The sequence below is a fragment of the Heterodontus francisci genome, chromosome 18, assembly GCF_036365525.1.
Source record: "Heterodontus francisci isolate sHetFra1 chromosome 18, sHetFra1.hap1, whole genome shotgun sequence".
Taxonomy (NCBI): Eukaryota; Metazoa; Chordata; class Chondrichthyes; order Heterodontiformes; family Heterodontidae; genus Heterodontus; species Heterodontus francisci.
The window spans coordinates 3,830,080-3,847,843 of NC_090388.1; the positions used below are offsets into that span (position 1 = coordinate 3,830,080).

The 17,764-nt window shown below is 42.9% G+C and overlaps 1 protein-coding gene across 2 annotated transcripts in view; it reads right to left on the minus strand.

Moving 5' to 3' along the window:
• Positions 1-1,562: 1,562 nt before the first annotated feature.
• The window catches only part of pawr (PRKC, apoptosis, WT1, regulator), a 156,618-nt gene continuing 140,416 nt past the window's right edge, over positions 1,563-17,764 (minus strand). For both annotated transcript variants that reach the window (XM_068050107.1, XM_068050106.1), the window contains exons 6-7: positions 15,956-16,060; positions 1,563-3,244 (exon numbers count right to left, since the gene is read on the minus strand). In XM_068050107.1, coding sequence (XP_067906208.1) covers positions 3,158-3,244; positions 15,956-16,060 — 192 coding nt within the window. In that variant the 3' untranslated portion in view covers positions 1,563-3,157. The remainder of the gene's footprint in view (positions 3,245-15,955; positions 16,061-17,764) is intronic.

Sequence of the window (17,764 nt, forward strand, 5' to 3'; positions counted from 1 at the left end):
GGCTGCACCGCCCTGAGGAACCTTCGCTCTCACCAGTATCCAAAATGGAAAAGCAATTAGCAAGCAAGATAGACTCAGGGGACTCCTGCACTGCCTGCCTGGTTCTCTTAGACTACCTTGTGGTCACCCATTCCCTCTCTGCCTGCATGCTCCTAACCTGTGGTGTGACCACCTCCCTAAACATGCTATCCACATAGTCCTCTGCCTGGCGGATGCACAACAGTGACTCCAGCTGCTGCTTGAGTTCTGAAACCCAGAGCTCAAGCTTCTGCAGCCAGTGACACTTCCTGCAGATGTATTCGTCTAGGACACGTGGTGTGTCCATGACTTCCCACATACTGCAGGACGTACATTCCACTTGGCCAGGCTGACCTGCCATACTGTAACTTTAAAAACTTTTTATTACATTGAGAAGTAAAATAACTTACTAGTTCCTCACCAATCAACTTCTTCCCCTGTACCAAAGAGAGAGGCAGCTACTGGAGGCTGAAAGATGGTATAAGAAAGGAGCCCCTCCCTCATGCACCAAACTCCCACTTTACACTCGGTGTACTCAGATTTATTTTCTTCTTAATTTATAGTTCCCCTCCTTACTGAACTCCCTCAATTACCAAACTCTCTTCTTCACACTCTGTGCCCTCCTGCAGCACTCAGTGCAGAGTAGCATCACTGAGAATCCCCTGAATTTATACTCTGTAAACAATGCTGTGTTAGCTCTGCTAGAGCTCAGAAACCAGTTTAAGCTAGCTACCTAATTAACTAGCTGCAGCTACTCTCAGTGTTAGTACACCACTGTTTAAAGCTGCAAGAAATCTAACTTACCTCTAACTGAAGCATGAATTTCAATTAATTGCTAGATGAAAATGAAACAAAGACTAGTCTTGAGAGATTAACTCTTAAAATTCACTCACTTACCAAACTCCCTTCTTCACACTCAGTGCAGACAAGCAGCACTGAGAGTCCCCTCAGTAATTTCTTTTAGTGACTTCTGCACTGCATGTTGGACCCTTATTAATGCCTTCTGAAGCTGGCAGGATAATAAAGGTGGTACAATCGAGAGAACACAATAGCAGCCGGAATAGACCATACGGCCCCTCGAGTCTGCTCCCCATTCAATCAGTTCGATACTTCAACCTCAACTCCACTTTATTGCCTGACTCCCATATCCTTGATTCCCTTAGTGACAAAACCTATGGATCCAAGTCTTGAATATACTCAAGCGACTGAGCATGCTCAGCTCTCTGGGGTAGAGAATTTCAAAGATTCACAACTCTCTGACTGAAGAAATTTCTCATCTCAGTCCTAAATGGCCGACCCCTGATCCTGAAACTGTGACCCCGTGTTCTAGACTCTCCAGCCAGGGGGAAACAACCTCCCAGCACCTACCCTGTCAAACCCTCCAAGACCATGAACAGATAAAATTTGTAAATGCATCAGAGGTATAATTAAGTATAAGGAATGCCTCTAATGAGCAAGTCTATGCATAAATTCAAGAGTGAAGCAGTAGTCTGTGCTTATTAAATGATGCTAAGGTGAATGAAATAAAAAGGACACACTACAAGTTGTAACTTTAATGTGCTTCAGAATTTATTTTGCATAAATTTATCTGCAACAGCGCGAACAGATTATAATGTACCGTCCTTTCTGAAGCACTAGTCTAATCTAAAAAGGAAAACAAATGTGTGTCAGAATTTATAAGAATTAGCCGCAATAGCAGTCAGAAGTCACTCTCTCCATTTCTTATTTACACGCTTGCTACTGACAAATTTAAAAGCTCCAGGCTTTTAATGTTATGATGATAACGTTACTGAAAACTCAAAAAAACACAGCTTTTTTGATTCTCTCTCTCTGTGAGATCAAAGGGTTGTTCATTCTGGACCAATAATGGGCCACAATTCAAAAAAATGCACTCAATTGTAAGAGAACCTTTATTGTTGTTTTAATGTACAGTTGTGCTGCAAAAAATGCTGAACCTTATTTATGGTTGTTTCTACATTAAGGAAAGTTAACTTCATGCGTTTGGAATGTTAATTTATTCCATTAAAAAAACTCTTCAAGCAGCTAAAAAGGAAGTGTGATAATTGAATATAATGAAGGGCGGGAAGCAGTGATGCTCAAAACAAAGATATGATAAATAACTTGTAAGGTTTAAACATCGCCTTTGTAAAGACCATTCCAGCACAAGGGAGTGTATGGGTGTGGTTCCATTTTGCACCTAAGTTATATTAGGCTTTCTGATCCATTTACTTTAATAGCCTTAGAATTAATAAAACCAAACCACGAGGTGCAAATCCAGAGTTAAGGCTTGGCCCTGACTCAGGAACCAACTGAAGTGTGAGAGAGAGCAAGAAAGAGAGGTTAGTTCCTTCAGCAATTCTTGCACCCAATCACTTCAGGTTAGGGCCCTGACTCCTGATCTGAGCTGCATTCAAACTTATCGGGAACAAGTGGCCTTGCAGCACCAACACATCTGCAGTGTGAATGCAACTTGTTAAATCACTGCGACCACTGCCTTTGTGCAATCGTTGAGCAACATATCATTTTAACAAGGTTTTGAATACACAGGCAAGAAACATCATTGGACATATAAATGACAGACATTAACATGAGGTTTTATCCATTATTTAAATGGAAAGCCTGCTCACAATGGTAATGCCTCATATGTTGGGTCATATGATTACACTCCTTGGAATCACTGCATTCTAAACTTTGTTTTAAATTATTTTAAAGCGTGTATACTTTTCTTCCAATGTCAACATGTAATTTTTGAACGCAGTAAAAACCAGAAGGACAACAATAACATATGAATTGATCCTGTATCACACAGATTATAAGACAGTAACCATGATTTAAACCTGCTTGCAAATAGTTCTGTTGCACAAGTTCTTAGTAACAGTCTAAGGAAATAATCACGAAATAAAAATTCCAACTGCTGCTATCAAAAGACAACAGAAAAGCCAGCTACTAACATAAAACATTCTCACTTATTGCAGTTCTAATAGAAGTTGTGTTGTATTCTCAGGGGAGAGTAGTGTGAACTTGGAATGATTTCTCTTCAGTCTGTACTTCTTTGTTGAAAGCTAACTCCAGGATTGTAAAATGTGCATGTTATCAGTCAGGTTTACACGGGACGCTGTGTAGCAGGAATGACCATCTTCTACCTGGTCAACTGGCCAACCACTTTCAACAAGGTCTTGTTTTCTTGTTTCAGTTGGTCATTTTCATCTTCAATTTCATCCAAATCCTGAGCAGAGGGCAGAAGAAGAAAATAAAATGAGTTTCTGTACCAAGGAGATGCAAAGTGTCAGTGCAAAAAAAGGATCATTAGGAAGAGGAGGCCATTCAGCCCATCAAGCCTGCTGTGCCATTCAATTAGATCATGGCTGATCTGTATCTCAATTCCATTTACTCACGCTTGCTCCATATCCCTTGATATGTTTACCTGACAAAAATCTATTAATCACAGTTTTGAAAGTCCTGTGGACACCCCCAGCATCCAGAGCCTTTTGGGGAAGTGGGTTCCAGATTTCCAACAACAACTACATGCATTTATATAGCAGCTTTATCATAGTAAAACGTCCCAAGATGCCTCATAGGAGCGATTATCAAAATTTGCAACCAAGACACAAAAGGAGATACTAGGGAAGACGATCAAAAGCTTGGTCAGAGTTTGCTTTAAGGGAGTGTTTTAAAGGAGGAGAGAGGTAGAGACAGAGGGATTTAGGGAGGAAATTCCAGAGCTTAAGGCCTAGGCAGCTGAAGGCATGACTGCCAATGGTGGAGCGCTTAATACTGGAGAACACTCAAGAGACCTGAATTGGAGGAGTGCAGAGATCTTGGAGAGTTGTAAGACTCTAGATACATACACCAGAGGAGACAATTACAAGGAGTGCTCTAAGGGTGACTAAAGGAACACTATGTATTGAAGGAGAGATCCTTTGTCTGTGTTATGAAAGCGCTTCCATTTTTTAATATCTTTTGAGAACTCGTTTAAAAATTGTGGAAATTGATTCATCTAAAAGACTGAAGAGATTCCACAGATGCTGGATTTGTTTTTTTTAAAAAGGTCACTGGAAGGAGTTGGGACTTTATTTAAAAGCAAACCCTTGCTGGAAATCACATGTCTTGAGCTAAGTAAAAAGCAGCAGCCTTGATGACTATGGGAGTTGCTTACAGAGAAGTGACATGTCAAGATTTATGGTGGTCAAGAGTTGGTTTCATTTTGGATATTGTTTTGGTTCAGTTGGGGGTCAGCCTGCTAAGAGAGAGAAGCCACCAGCTCATCCTTTTCCCACCTCTTTGAGAAACCCTGAGAATCCAGTGTGATAGCTGAAACCCCTGATGCAACATTTCTCCTGGAAAGCCTGCCAGACTAATCTTTGGTGTCACCTGAAAAGAACTGCTCCAAAAAGATCCCAGTGACAGCTACCTACACATATTTGGACGCCAGAATAAAGGAGTGCTGGGAACGTATCATATCTTATCCTTTTCCTTCAAGAATTAACAAGTATTTGGCCAAAGATTCTTTTGTCTTTTTGTAAAGAGCTCTCTGCAGAGAAAACGTCTTTATTTTTTCTTTAACCGGTGCGTCTGCGCTCGTGTGTGTTGGGTTAATTTAGAAGGGAACTTTCATATTTCAACCTGTGTGTTAATAAGCTTTGCATCTTTATTGAATAAGTCTTGTTTTATAATAAATTAATAATTTTGTTGTTTATTAATGAAACCTGGTTGCTGGATTTTATTCTGAAGCTAAAATAGATCAAGTACATAATTGGCCGTATCAGTAACTGGGTAAAACATTTAAATATATGTTGTGACCGGTAGAGAAATGGAACTAGAGAAAGAAAGTGCACTCCTTCATCCTCGGTCGTAACACCTGACTTGAGATGTGGCCTCTCCCCCTGCTGTGGTAAGTCTTGAAATCTGCTTTCTGGCAGGCACTCAGATTGTTCCAATTTGCAAGTAAGAATTGAACGCTCTATTCTGAGATTAGCTTGTGGTGGATTTGAGACACGTTTACATTTCTCAGACGTTGACCACCATCCTTCCTGCAATACGGGAGTATGATGCCAGACAGACTCCAGTTATGTGGAGAGATGAGAGAAGCTGGGATAGTTCTCCTTTTGAGCAGAGAAGGTTAAGGAATATAGGGACATGAGGCACAACAGGAGGCCATTCAGCCCCTTGAACCTATTCTGCTATTCAATTAGATCTTGGGCTGCACTGCACCACAACCCCATTTACCCGCCTTGGTTCCGTATCCCTTGATATCCTTACCCAACAACAATCTATAAAACTCACTCTTTAAAGTTCCAATGGACCCCCAGCTCTTTTAGAGAACCACTAATACAAAAGCAAAATGCTGCAGATGCTGTAAATCTGAAATAAAAACACAAAGTGCTGGAAATACTCAGCAGGTCTGGCAGCATCTGTGGAGAGAAAAACAGAGTTAACGTTTCAGGTCTGTGACCTTTCATGATTCTTAGCATAAAGGAAGAAAGATGGATGTAAGACTGTTTTTTGCAGGTTATAGCGACACCAGGAAATCATTACAAATGATGAGCGGAAAGTGTGGGTCTGTGCAGTTCTTAACCTGGAGAGTGGTTAGAATGTAGAACCCGCTACAAATGGAACAGTTGAGGCAAATAGCATTTATGGGGGAAGCTAGAGAATTATAGAACGATACAGGACAGGAGGCCATTCGGCCCATCGTGTCTGTGCCGGCTCTTTGAAAGATCTATCCAATTAGTCCCACTCCCCCTGTAAACTTTTCCACTTCACACATTTATCCAATTCCCTTTTGAAACTTACTATTGAATCTGCTTCCACCGCCCTTCCAGGCAGATCTTAACAACTCACTGCACAAAAAAATTCTCATCTCCTCGTCTGACTTTAAATCTCTGTCCTCTGGTTACCGACCCTCTTCCCAATATTTAGTCTAATATTTAGTGGGAACTAAAACCCCTGATGCTGCATTTCTCCTGAGAAACTGGAAAAATCTGCCAGATTAATTCTCGATGCCGCCTGAAAAGAATTGCTCCAGAAAAGATCCCAATGATCCGTCTACGTGTTCTCGATGCCAGACTGTATGCCATTTTGGCACACAGTGTATCTCATCCATTTTCTTCAAGAATTAACAACTATTTGGCCAAAGTATTCTTTTCTATATGTTTTTTGTAAAAGAGCTCTGCAGATAACTTTTTTTCCCCCCCCTCTTTAACCAGTGTGTGTGTGTGGGGTTTTTAAAAAGGGAACTTTCATATTCAAATCTGTGTACTAATGCTTTGCTTCATTAGTAGATAATTCTTCTTTTATAATAAACTAATAATTGTGTTGTTTATTAAAGAAACCTGGTTGGTGTATTTTATGCTGGGATAAAGAGTAGAGTGCATGATTGACCGTATCGGTAACTGGGTAAACATTTTGTCAGGCAAACCCCCACCTGCCAAGACTGAGGCACACATTATTTCGCCAGATGAACATTAAAACTTAAAATTGCAAGCCCTGACCAGAAAGACACTGCCATGGTAACAGACAATGTTGAAACAATGGAGACTCTGCAGTTGCTCTCCAATACACAGAACTGGTCAGACTAGTTTTAGTCACATGGCTAGCTGGCTGGGGCAGAGAAATTTAAGCCTCCAACAAGGGATGTGAAGAGACTGTTCCACATAAGGAACTAGTCACATGACTAACCTGCTGAGCACCCTGGGAGCTTTTTGAATTTGAACTCCCAAAACAAAGGAACTGCCAGGCAGAACGCCGTGTGCTCTCCTGGAACTAAGAACACCTCCTGCTGCCTGCCTATCTCTCAGGTCACTGAAACCATTGAAGACACGTGAAATGCAAAGAGATAAAGGTTTGCCACGTGAACAAAGTTTTAAGATTACTGGGCCCCAACGAAACGCAAGAATATAACTTCAATCAAGGACTACAGCGAGCTCAAGAAACAGTAACAAGATATTGCCTCAACTTATCTCTTCTCTTTTCTGTCCCTATCTTGCATGTTTATATTGCATGTGCATGCTAGTGTGAGTGCGTTGTATATCTGTAGACATGTTAGAGTTAAGTTTAAGGTTTAATAAATGTCATCTTTCTGCTTTAAACCAAAGAAAGCCTGTTTGTGCTCAGTTATTTGCCTGATAATTGGAAACTGAACATGGATTCACAAAACAGGAGAGCTCAAACCACAGTGTGTTTAAAATTAAACCCTGTTACAATAAGACCAGGTGAAGACAGCACAAGACCCCGAGACATTGCTCACCTTGTTGTAACAATTTAAATACACATTGTGACCTGTGGAGAAGTGGAACTAGAAAAGACAGTGCACTCCTCCCGCCTCAGTCACGACATATAATTGGGGGCTCTGTGCGGAATAACCCAAATCCGATGACGCGCAATTGTAAATGGAGTAATAATAATTGAAAAGAGGAAAGGTTTCTTGTGCATTAAAGTTTACATTACCGGGATGGATTTGTCAGTTGCTACGAGCTTTCTGGAGAAGGGCTATGTACCCCTGAGTGATTTGAGAAACTTAACCAAGGTTAGGTTAAAAGCATTGGCAGCAAAATTGGGATTAGAGTTTGAAGAGCTTGTACTTGAAAAGGGAAAGGAAAAAGAAATGAAAATGAAAAGATTTGAGCTTAAAAAAGGAAAGAGAATTGACAATGAAGAAACTTAAACGTGAAAGAGAAGAAAAGGAAAAAGAGACAGCATTTCAACCAGAAAGAGAAAGAGAAGGAAGGGAATTTGAAATTAAAAAGCTGGAACTAAGACAACAGGGTGGACTTGACTTCAAGGAAAATTCTGGTGAGGAAAGATCTGACTCCAGCCCAGGACCCAGTGGAGAGCTGTTTAAATTTGTGCAAGCCCTCCCGAAGTTTGAGGAAAGGGACGTAGAGGCATTTTTCATTTCTTTTGAAAAGATAGCCAGACAGATGAAGTAGCCAAAGGAAAGCTGGCACTGCTTATGCAAAGCAGATTGATGGACATGAAGTTTATGCTATGCTTTCTGAGGAGGCTTCAGCAGATTTTGAGATGGCAAAAAAGGAGATTCTCGCTGCGTATGAGTTGGTTCCTGAAACTTATAGGCAGAAATTTCGGATCCTCTGGAGATAGCCTGGGCAGACTTATATAAAATTTGAGAGGGTAAAGCAAATTAACTTTGATCACTGGAGCGGGCACTAAAGGTAGAGGCCATGTATGAGAACCTTAGAGAAATAATTATCCTGGAAGAATTTTAAAATTCACTCCCTTTGTTACTAAGAACCCATGTAGAGAAGCAGAAGGTTTCAACAGCCAGATCAGCAGCTGAGATTGCTGATGGATATGAGCTTGTTTACAAGCCCAAAACCTTTGTCTGTCAATCCCACAAACCCGAGAAGAATAGAAGGTGGGACAGTGAACAGAAGGCAAGTAGCCAAGGACCAGAAGTGACAGCTGAGAACGGCACGGGATCTCCTCCTCAGGTCAGAAAGGAAGATGCTGAGGGTGGAAGTGAGGTCCGAAAGCCGAACTGTTACCATTGCCTCAAGGTGGGACACCTTTGAGCAGAATTCTGGAAGTTGTGGGGTAAACACATGGGACTCACTGGACTACACAAGGCCAATGTAAAGAATGTGGTCCTGACCGAGAGTACTGTAGCTCTGACTGCAGCTGAGAGTGCGGGGGGCATGAATAAGATACCTGAGAGTTATAGGGAATTATTATTTTAAAATGGTGTTTCATTCCTCCAAGGATATTGGTTTATTTGGGAAAACTGAAAAGACTGCATGGATGTTTTTTTTTTTACAAGGGTCACTGAGAGGTCTTGTTGGAAAACAAACCTTTACTGGATATCACATGCCTTAAGCTCAATAAACAACAGAAACCTTTGTGACTTCGGAAGATGTTTAGGGAGAAGTGACATGTCACGATTTATGAGGGTCAGGAGTTGGTTTCACTTCTGAGATGTTGTTTTGGTTCAGTTGGGGTGTGGACTGTTGTTGAAAGCAGTTGGAAATCAACCTGCCAAGAGAGAAACACCCAGTGCATCTCTTTCCTCCTGTCTCTGTGAAACCCTGCAAAGATCCAGTGTGTGGGAACTAAAACCCCTGATGCTGCATTTCTCCTGAGAAGCTGGAAAAATCTGCCAGATTAATTCTCGATGCCGCCTGAAAAGAATTGCTCCAAAAAAGATCCCAGTGACCCGTATACTTGTTCTTGGACATCAGACTGTATGCCATTTTGGGACACAACATATCTCATCCGTTTCCTTCGAGAATTAACAAGTATTTGGCCAAAGTTTATTTTTTGTTTGTTTTTTGGAAGCGGGCTCTGGAGAGAATTTTTTTTTCTCTTTAACCAGAGTGTGTGTGTGAGTTATTTTAAAAGGGAATTTTCATATTCAATCCGTGTGTTTATGCATTGCTTCATTACTGGATAAGTCTTGTTTTATAATAAACCGATAGTTCTGTTGTTTATTAAAGAAACCTGGTTGATACATTTTATTCTGGGAAAAAAGTAGCATATATGATTGACTGTATCCGTAACTGGATAAACATTTAAATATATGCTGTGACCTGTGGCGAAGTGGAGCAGCAGGAGAAAGGAGTGGAGCTGCAGGAAGAACACGGAGCGGGGAGCCGATAAATAGAGCCTGAGGATCACGGCCTAGAGCACTTACCCTCCGGGAGAGCAGCGGAGAGGAGTCCAGGCGCCGGAGGTTGAAAACAAAGTGAGCAGTGACGTCACAGGAAAGCTGCAAGGTGATTGGTTGGTGAGTAACTGCTGTTAGGGACTAACTTTAAATAGCTGGGTTTGTACACTACTGTTAGGGTGTGTGTGTGAATAGCTTAATAATAAGGAACAAGTGAGTAGCTGGTATTTTTCTTTGAGTAAGGTTGATTTTAACTAGTGAACTGTATTGATTTTTAGTAGGATTTATCAGTACTAGTAAGGTTTTATTAATAATTCTAAGCTGTTGTAATTTTGGTAAGGTTTTTTTTAGCAGTAGCAAAGGGTCAACTAATAAATAAAGGAATGGCAGGGTTGCTTCAACCTCGAGAGTGCACCTCCTGTGCTATGTGGGAGCTCCAGGATGCTTCCCGTATCCTGGAGAACCATTTGTGCAGGAGGTGTCGTCAATTGAAGCAGCTTGAGCTCTGGGCTTTGGAACTTGAGCGGCAGCTGGTGACACTGCGGTACATTCATGAGGATGAGAGCTACGTGGATAGCATGTTTAGAGATGTGGTCACCCCACAGCTTAAAAGTATGCAGGGAGAGAGGGAATGGGTGACCACAAAACAGTCAAAAAGAATCAGGCAGGTAGAGTAGGAGACCCCTGAGTGCATCTCAGTCTCCAACAGGTATTCAGTTCTGAATACTGAGGAAAGCGATGCTTCATCTGGGGAGAGCAGCCAGAGCCAAGTCCATGGCACCACGGGTGGCTCAGCTGCACAGAGGGGTACAGGGAAGACAGGAAGAGCCATAGTGATAGGTGATTCAATAGTCAGGGGAACAGACAGGCGTTTCTATGGCCGCAGACGTGAATCCAGCATGGTGTGTTGCCTCCCTGGTGCCAGGGTCAAGGATGTCACTGAGCGGCTGCAGAGCATCCTGAAGGGGGAGGGGGAACAGCCAGCAGTCGTGGTCCACATCAGAACCAACGACATAAGTAGAAAGAGGGATGTGGTCCTGCAGTCAGAATTTAGGGAGCTAGGTAAGAAATTAGCAAGCAGGACCTCAAAAGTAATAATCTCCGGATTACTCCCAGTGCCACGCACAAGTGAGTATAGAAATAGAAGGATAAGACAGATGAATGCGTGGCTGGAAAGATGGTGCAGGAGGGAGGGCTTCAGATTCCTGGGACACTGGGACCAGTTCTGGGGGAGATGGGACCTGCACAGGCCGGACGGGTTGCACCTGAACAGAGCTGGGACTGAGTTTCTTGCGGGACATTTTGCTAGTGCTGTTAGGGAGGGTTTAAACTAGTTTGGCAGAGGGATGGGGACCTATGGAAGGCATAAAATGAATGAATGAGTTTGGAAGACAGAGGAAACGAGGGTTAAAAAATAAAAAAAAGAGTTTGGCAGTGCTCAAGGGTATCTATTTCAATGCAAGGAGTATAGCAAATAAAGCAGATGAGCTGAGGGCACAGATAGACATGTGGCAGTATGATATCATAGCTATTACAGAAACATGGCTTAAGGAGGGATAGGAATGACAGCTCAACGTTCCTGGTTACAGGGTTTTCAGGCGTGATAGGGAGGGGGATAAGAAAGCAGAGGGAGTGGCAATTTTGGTCAAGGAAACTATTACAGCTGTGAGGAGGGATGATATGTTGGAAGGTTCATTAAATGAGGCCATATGGATTGAGCTAAGGAACAAAAAAGGGGCAATCACACTGCTAGGAGTGTACTATAGACCCCCAAACAGTCAGAGGGAGATAGAAGAGCAGATATGTAGGCAAATCTCTGAGAAGTGCAAGAACAATAGGGCAGAAATAATAGGGGATTTTAATTACCCCAACATTAACTGGGATAGTTTTAGTGTGAAATGAAATGAGGGAGCAGAATTCTTGAGGTACATTCAGGAGAACCTTTTTGCCCAGTATGTATCAAGTCCAACAAGAGAGGGGACAGTTTTAGACTTAGTTTTAGGAAATGAAGATGGGCAGGTGGAAGGAGTGGCAGTGGGAAAGCATTTTGGTGGTAGTGATCATAATTCAATCAGTTTTAACATAATTATGGAAAAGGACAAAGATAGAACAGGAGTTAGAGTTCTCAATTGGGGCAAGGTCAATTTTACTAAACTGAGGAGGGATTTAGCAAAAGTGGACTGGAAACAGCTACTTGAAGGTAAATCAGTGTCAGAGCAGTGGGAGGCATTCAAAGGGGAGATTCAAGGGAGTCAGAGTAAACATGTTCCCACAAAGAAAAAGGGTGAGGAGGCCAAATCTAGAGCCCCATGGATGTCAAGGAGCCTACAGGGTAAGATAAGGCAGAAAAGGAAAGCTTATGTCCGACACCGAGAATGCAATACTACAAAAAGCTGAGAGGAGTATAGGAAGTGGGGGGGTGAAATCAAAAAGGAAATTAGGGAAGCAAAGAGAGGGCATGAAAGAATATTGGCAAGCAAAATCAAGGTGAACCCAAAGATGTTTTATTAATACATTAAGAGTAAGAGGATAACTAAGGAGAGAGTAGGGCCCATAAAAGACCAAAAAGGTAACCAATGTGTAGGAGCGGAAGATATTGGTATGGTTCTTAATGAATACTTTGCGTCTGTCTTCACAAAAGAGGGGGACGATGCAGATATTGCAGTTAAGGAGGAAGAGTGTGAAGTATTGGATGTAATAAACATAGGGAGAGAGGAAGTATTAATGGGATTAGCATCCTTGAAAGTTGATAAATCACCAGGGCCGGACGAAATGTATCCTAGGTTGTAAAAAGATGCAAGAGAGGTAATAGCAGAGGGTCTGACCATCATTTTCCAGTCCTCACTGGATACAGGTGCGGTGCTGGAGGATTGGAGAATTGCTAACATTGTACCTCTGTTTAAAAAGGGAGCAAAGGATAGACCGAATAATTACAGGCCAGTCAGTCTGACCTGAGTAGTGGGAAAATTATTGGAATATCCTGAGAGACAGGATAAACTGTCACTTAGAAAGGCACAGGTTAATCAAGGATAGTCAGCAGGAATCGGTTAAGGGAAAATCTTGTTTGACCAACTTGATCGAATTTTCTGAAGTAACAAGGAAGATAGATGAGGGTAGTGCAGTTGATGTGATCTACATGGATTTTAGCAAGGCTTTTGACAAGGTCCCACATGGCAGATTGGTTAAAAAAATAAAATCCCATGAGATCCAGGGAAATGCAGCAAGGTGGATACAAAATTGGCTCAGTGGCGGGAAACAAAGGGTAATTGTTGATGGGTGTTTTAGCGACTGGAGGGCTGTTTCCAGTGGCATTCCACAGGGCTCAGTACTGGGTCCCCTGCTTTTTGTGGTGTATATTAACGATTTGGACATGAATGTACGGAGCATGATCAAGAAATTTGCAGACGACACAAAGATTGGCCGTGTGGTAGATAACGAGGAGGATAGCTGTAGGCTGCAGGAAGATATTGATGGTCTGATCAGATGGGCAGAAAAGTGGCAAATGGAATTCAAATTGGAGAAGTGTGAAGTGATGCATCTGGGGAGGTCAAACAAGGCAAAGGAATACACGATTAATGGAAAAATACTGAGAAGTGTAGAGGAAGTGAGGGACCTTGGAGTGAATGTCCACAGATCCCTGAAGGTAGCAGGACAGGTCGACAAGGTGGTTAAGAAGACATATGGAATCCTTTCCTTTATTAGCCGAGGTATAGAATACAAGATCAGGGAGTAAAATAAAAGCAAAGTACTGCGGATGCTGGAAATCTGAAATAAAAACAGAAAGTGCAGGAAAAACTCAGCAGGTCTGGCAGCATCTGTGGAGAGAGAAGCAGAGTTAACGTTTCAGGTCAGTGACCCTTCTTCAGAAATGGCAGATATAAGAAATGTAAAAGATTTTAAGCAAGTAAAGCGGGGGTGGGGCAAAAGATATAAAAAAGAGAAAGTGTAGATAGGACAAGGTCACAGAATAACTGACCAGAAGGTCATGGAACAAAGGCAAACAATATGTTATTGGTGTGTTGAAAGACAAAGCATTAGTACAGAGAGGGTGTTAATGGACTGAAAACTGAGTAGTCACAAGCACAAACATGAAAAAAGTGGGTAGGCACAGTAGAAACAAACTGAACAAACTAAAATAAAATAAACACAAAAAATAACTAAAGATAAAAGTAAAATGGGGGGCCCGTCATGCTCTGAAATTATTGAACTCAATGTTCGGTCCGGCAGGCTGCAGTGTGCCTAATCGGTAAATGCGATGCTGTTCCTCGAGCTTGCATTGATGTTCACTGGAACACTGCAGCAATCCCAGGACAGAGATGTGAGCATGAGAACAGGGGGGTGTGTTGAAATGGCAAGCAACCGGAAGCTCAGGGTCCTGCTTACGGACTGAGCGGAGGTGTTCCGCAAAGCGGTCACCCAGTCTGTGTTTGGTCTCCCCAATGTAGAGGAGACCACACTGTGAGCAGTGAATACAGTATACTACATTGAAAGAAGTACAAGTAAATTGCTGCTTCACCTGAAAGGAGTGTTTGGGGCCTGGGATAGTGAGGAGAGAGGAGGTAAATTGGCAGATATTACACCTCCTGCGATTGCAGGGGAAGGTGCCCTGGGACGGGGACGAGGTGGTGAGGGTAATGGAGGAGTGGACCAGGGTGTCGCGGAGGGAACAATCCCTTCGGAATGCTGACAGGGGAAGGGAGGGGAAGATGCCTTTGGCAGTGGCATCACGCTGGAGGTGGCGGAAATGGCGGAGGATGATCCTTTGGATATGGAGGCTGATGGGGTGGAAAGTGAGGACAAGGGGAACCCTGTTGCGATTCTGGGAGGGAGGGGAAGGGGTGAGGGTAGAGGTGCGGGAAATGGGCCAGACACGGTTGAGGGCCCTGTCAACCACAGTGGGGGTGAATCCTCGGTTGAGGAAAAAGGAAGACATATCAGAAGCGCTGTCATGGAAGGTTGCATCATCAGAGCTGATGTGTCGGAGACGGAGAAACTGGGAGAATGGAATGGAGTCCTTACAGGAGGTAGGGTGTGAAGAAGTGTAGTCGAGGTAGCTGTCTCCATCTCTGGGGATAGGCGGTCTACTAATATTCATTATAAGCCCACCGAGTGGCCTCTTTCTGTGCCTTAAACTTCCTATGATTCTAGAAAAGACAGTTCACTCCTCCCACCTTGGTCGTAACAAAAGTAATTGGGAAAAGAACCAGAGGCGACATGAGGAAACTTTTTTAACTGCCTGAAAGGGCGGTGGAAGCAGATTCAGTGGTAACTTTCAAAGAGAATTGGAGAAATACTTGGAAGGGAAAAGATTTACAGGGCCATGGGGAAAGAGCAGGGGTGTGGGGCTAATTGGATAATTCTTTCAAAGAGCTGGCACAGGCACAATGGGCTGAATGGCCTCCTTCTGTGCTGTAGCGTTCTTTGATGCTATGATTCAAAGACAATGTGCAGTGCATAGTTCCTCCACTCTGCAGCAAATTATTTTTCCATGCCCTTGTACGACTAAACTCCGATTACAGAGAGGAAGTGAAGCGTGATTAAAAGATCAAAAGTGACCAGTCTCTGTGCTTCCCTAGACATTCCAGGACTCAATTTGGCTGCTGAACAAACACAAAATGGAATAGTTTTCTCTAGTGAGCATGCCTTCTGACTTATGACTAATCATTTTAAACACCCATTACATGCAAGTGTTAATTTAATATTTTCAGTCTCACTTTCAGAAAGAATTATTTGCTGTAAAAGAAATCCAAAACCCGAAAAAAAACAAGATCTTTTCCCCCTCTCTCTTCAAAGAAATGTCTGCAATAAGTGTCTGTCTTTCAACAAACGAGGTTGGACAAGTGAACACAATTCTAGTCATGTGGGTCAATTAAACTGAATCACCAGAGCAAATAATTCCAATAAAGCAGATGTTGCTGGGAAGGATTAAAAGTTAATTGTCACTTGAGGATGGTAAATGACTGGATGTGGTTTATGCCTATTGAGATTACGGTTCACATCCTCCCACTGCAAACTGCCAAACACATCACACGTGCACAAACACACATCTATCACTCACACAGAAACACGCATGTCTCTCGCAAACATGCCTGCACACAAACCCTCATGTCTCACACACAAACGCCGCTCACACGCACATACAGCACATATGTTACACAGATTCAATACTAGATCTCCATTGATTCTCATCCTAGGTGAGGTGAAGGACAGCCCTACCCTAAATTGGAACAGCCATGCAATTTGAAGTCTACGGCCCCTTTAACAATAATATTTTTTTCAATCCTACGACAAGAAGTTTTTCTAACGAATGGTTCTTACTCTGTTAAGAAGATCAATTTCTTCCTTCAGCTTCCCAATAAGATCATCTCTATCCTGTAGTAGTTTGACTAGTTTTTGATTTTCCTGTCTCTCCTTGGTCAGCTCCTGGTAACAGAAGAAAATTCACGTTAATTGCATTCAGTTTACATTTAAAATAAATCAATTTTTCATGTGTACTTCAGGATCTGGAAAAAAAATGCTGAAACATTTAAGTCTAAAAAAAACCTGTTGTTCATTTACTCTAATTGCTTTGTTACTCTTTCTTCGTTTTTAAGAGTTGTTCCTGCAGCCACCTTCTGAACTGTATAGCCCTTTGCTGTTTCTGTGCCCCACTAATACAACAACAAACTAAGTCTCACTGCCTTGCTATTACAGACACAACTTTCAGTTGGAAAACTTTCTATGGACTTGAAAGTTTTCATAAAGCATGAAAGTTCAAACATGGCAAATTATACCATGAGAGAGACAGAGAAAGACCAAGAGAGAGAAAAAGAGAAAGAGAGAGAAAGAGAGGGGGGCAGAGAGCACAGGGCAGAAGACAGAGGGGTAGAGAGAAGGAAGAGAAAGGGAAGGGGATATAGAGAGGCAGAGAAAGTAGAGAGAGAAATAAAAGTGAAAGGAGGAGATAATTAGGGGAGGGAGAGTTAGGCAGGGAGGGAAGGGGAGGAGAAGGGGCAGAAGGAGGAGACGGGGAGAGAGAGGGAGAGCAGCAAGGGCAAACAAGAGGGGCAGGATAAAGAGGGGAAGGAGGGAGGCAGACAGATAAGAGGGGTACAGAGAAGGGGAGAGGGGAAGGAGAGGGAGAAGAGGAAGGAGAGGGAGAAGAGGAAGAGGAGGGGGAAGGGGAAGGTGAAGGGGAAGCAAAGGTGGGGAAGGGAGGAGGCCAAGGAGGGGCAGCAAGAGCAGAAAGGGGATTGCAGTAGGGAGAGAGGGGCAGAGGGGAATAAATAAGGAGACAGAATAGAATTATCAGCAACGAGGAGTTTGATAAGCTACTGGACAGAGTCACCATTGCTCCGAGCAATGTCTGGCTCTAACTGGTCCATGTGTCAATTGAAGTGTTTGTGGCCGTCACAGGAGTTCGAGAGGCCCCGGGATGGGGTGAGGTGCCGTGAGGACACCAGAGGTGGTGGTATTTCTCGATCCAAGTCACAGAAATCATGAACAAGCTCAAAGACAGGCATTTTATGGAAAGAAATTTTACTTTTACAAGGTGCAAAGCTTTGTGAACTGCCCAATCAGTGTGATTTATATAGTTCAAGTGACGCCATTGTGATCGACTCCAATGGTAATGGTGAATGGTCAGTGTTATTTGTCAGATATAGGCAGCTGCCTGGGACGGCACAGTGGCGCAGTGGTTAGCACCGCAGCCTCACAGCTCCAGGGACCCGGGTTCGATTCCAGGTACTGCCTGTGTGGAGTTTGCAAGTTCTCCCTGTGTCTGCGTGGGTTTTCTCCGGGTGCTCCGGTTTCCTCCCACAAGCCAAAAGACTTGCAGGTTGATAGGTAAATTGGCTATTATAAATTGTCACTAGTGTAGGTAGGTGGTAGGGAAATATAGGGACAGGAAGGGATGTTTGGTAGGAATATGGGATTAGTGTAGGATTAGTATAAGTGGGTGGTTGATGTTCGGCACAGACTCGGTGGGCCGAAGGGCCTGTTTCAGTGCTGTATCTCTAATCTAATCTAAAACACAGACAATGTCAGTGCTGGTGGACTGCACTTGAAAGGGAGAACAAATGGATAAAGCCTCATGCATGTCCAACCAGAATATTTCTCTCGCACACTACAGCACAGAATCACTGCTGC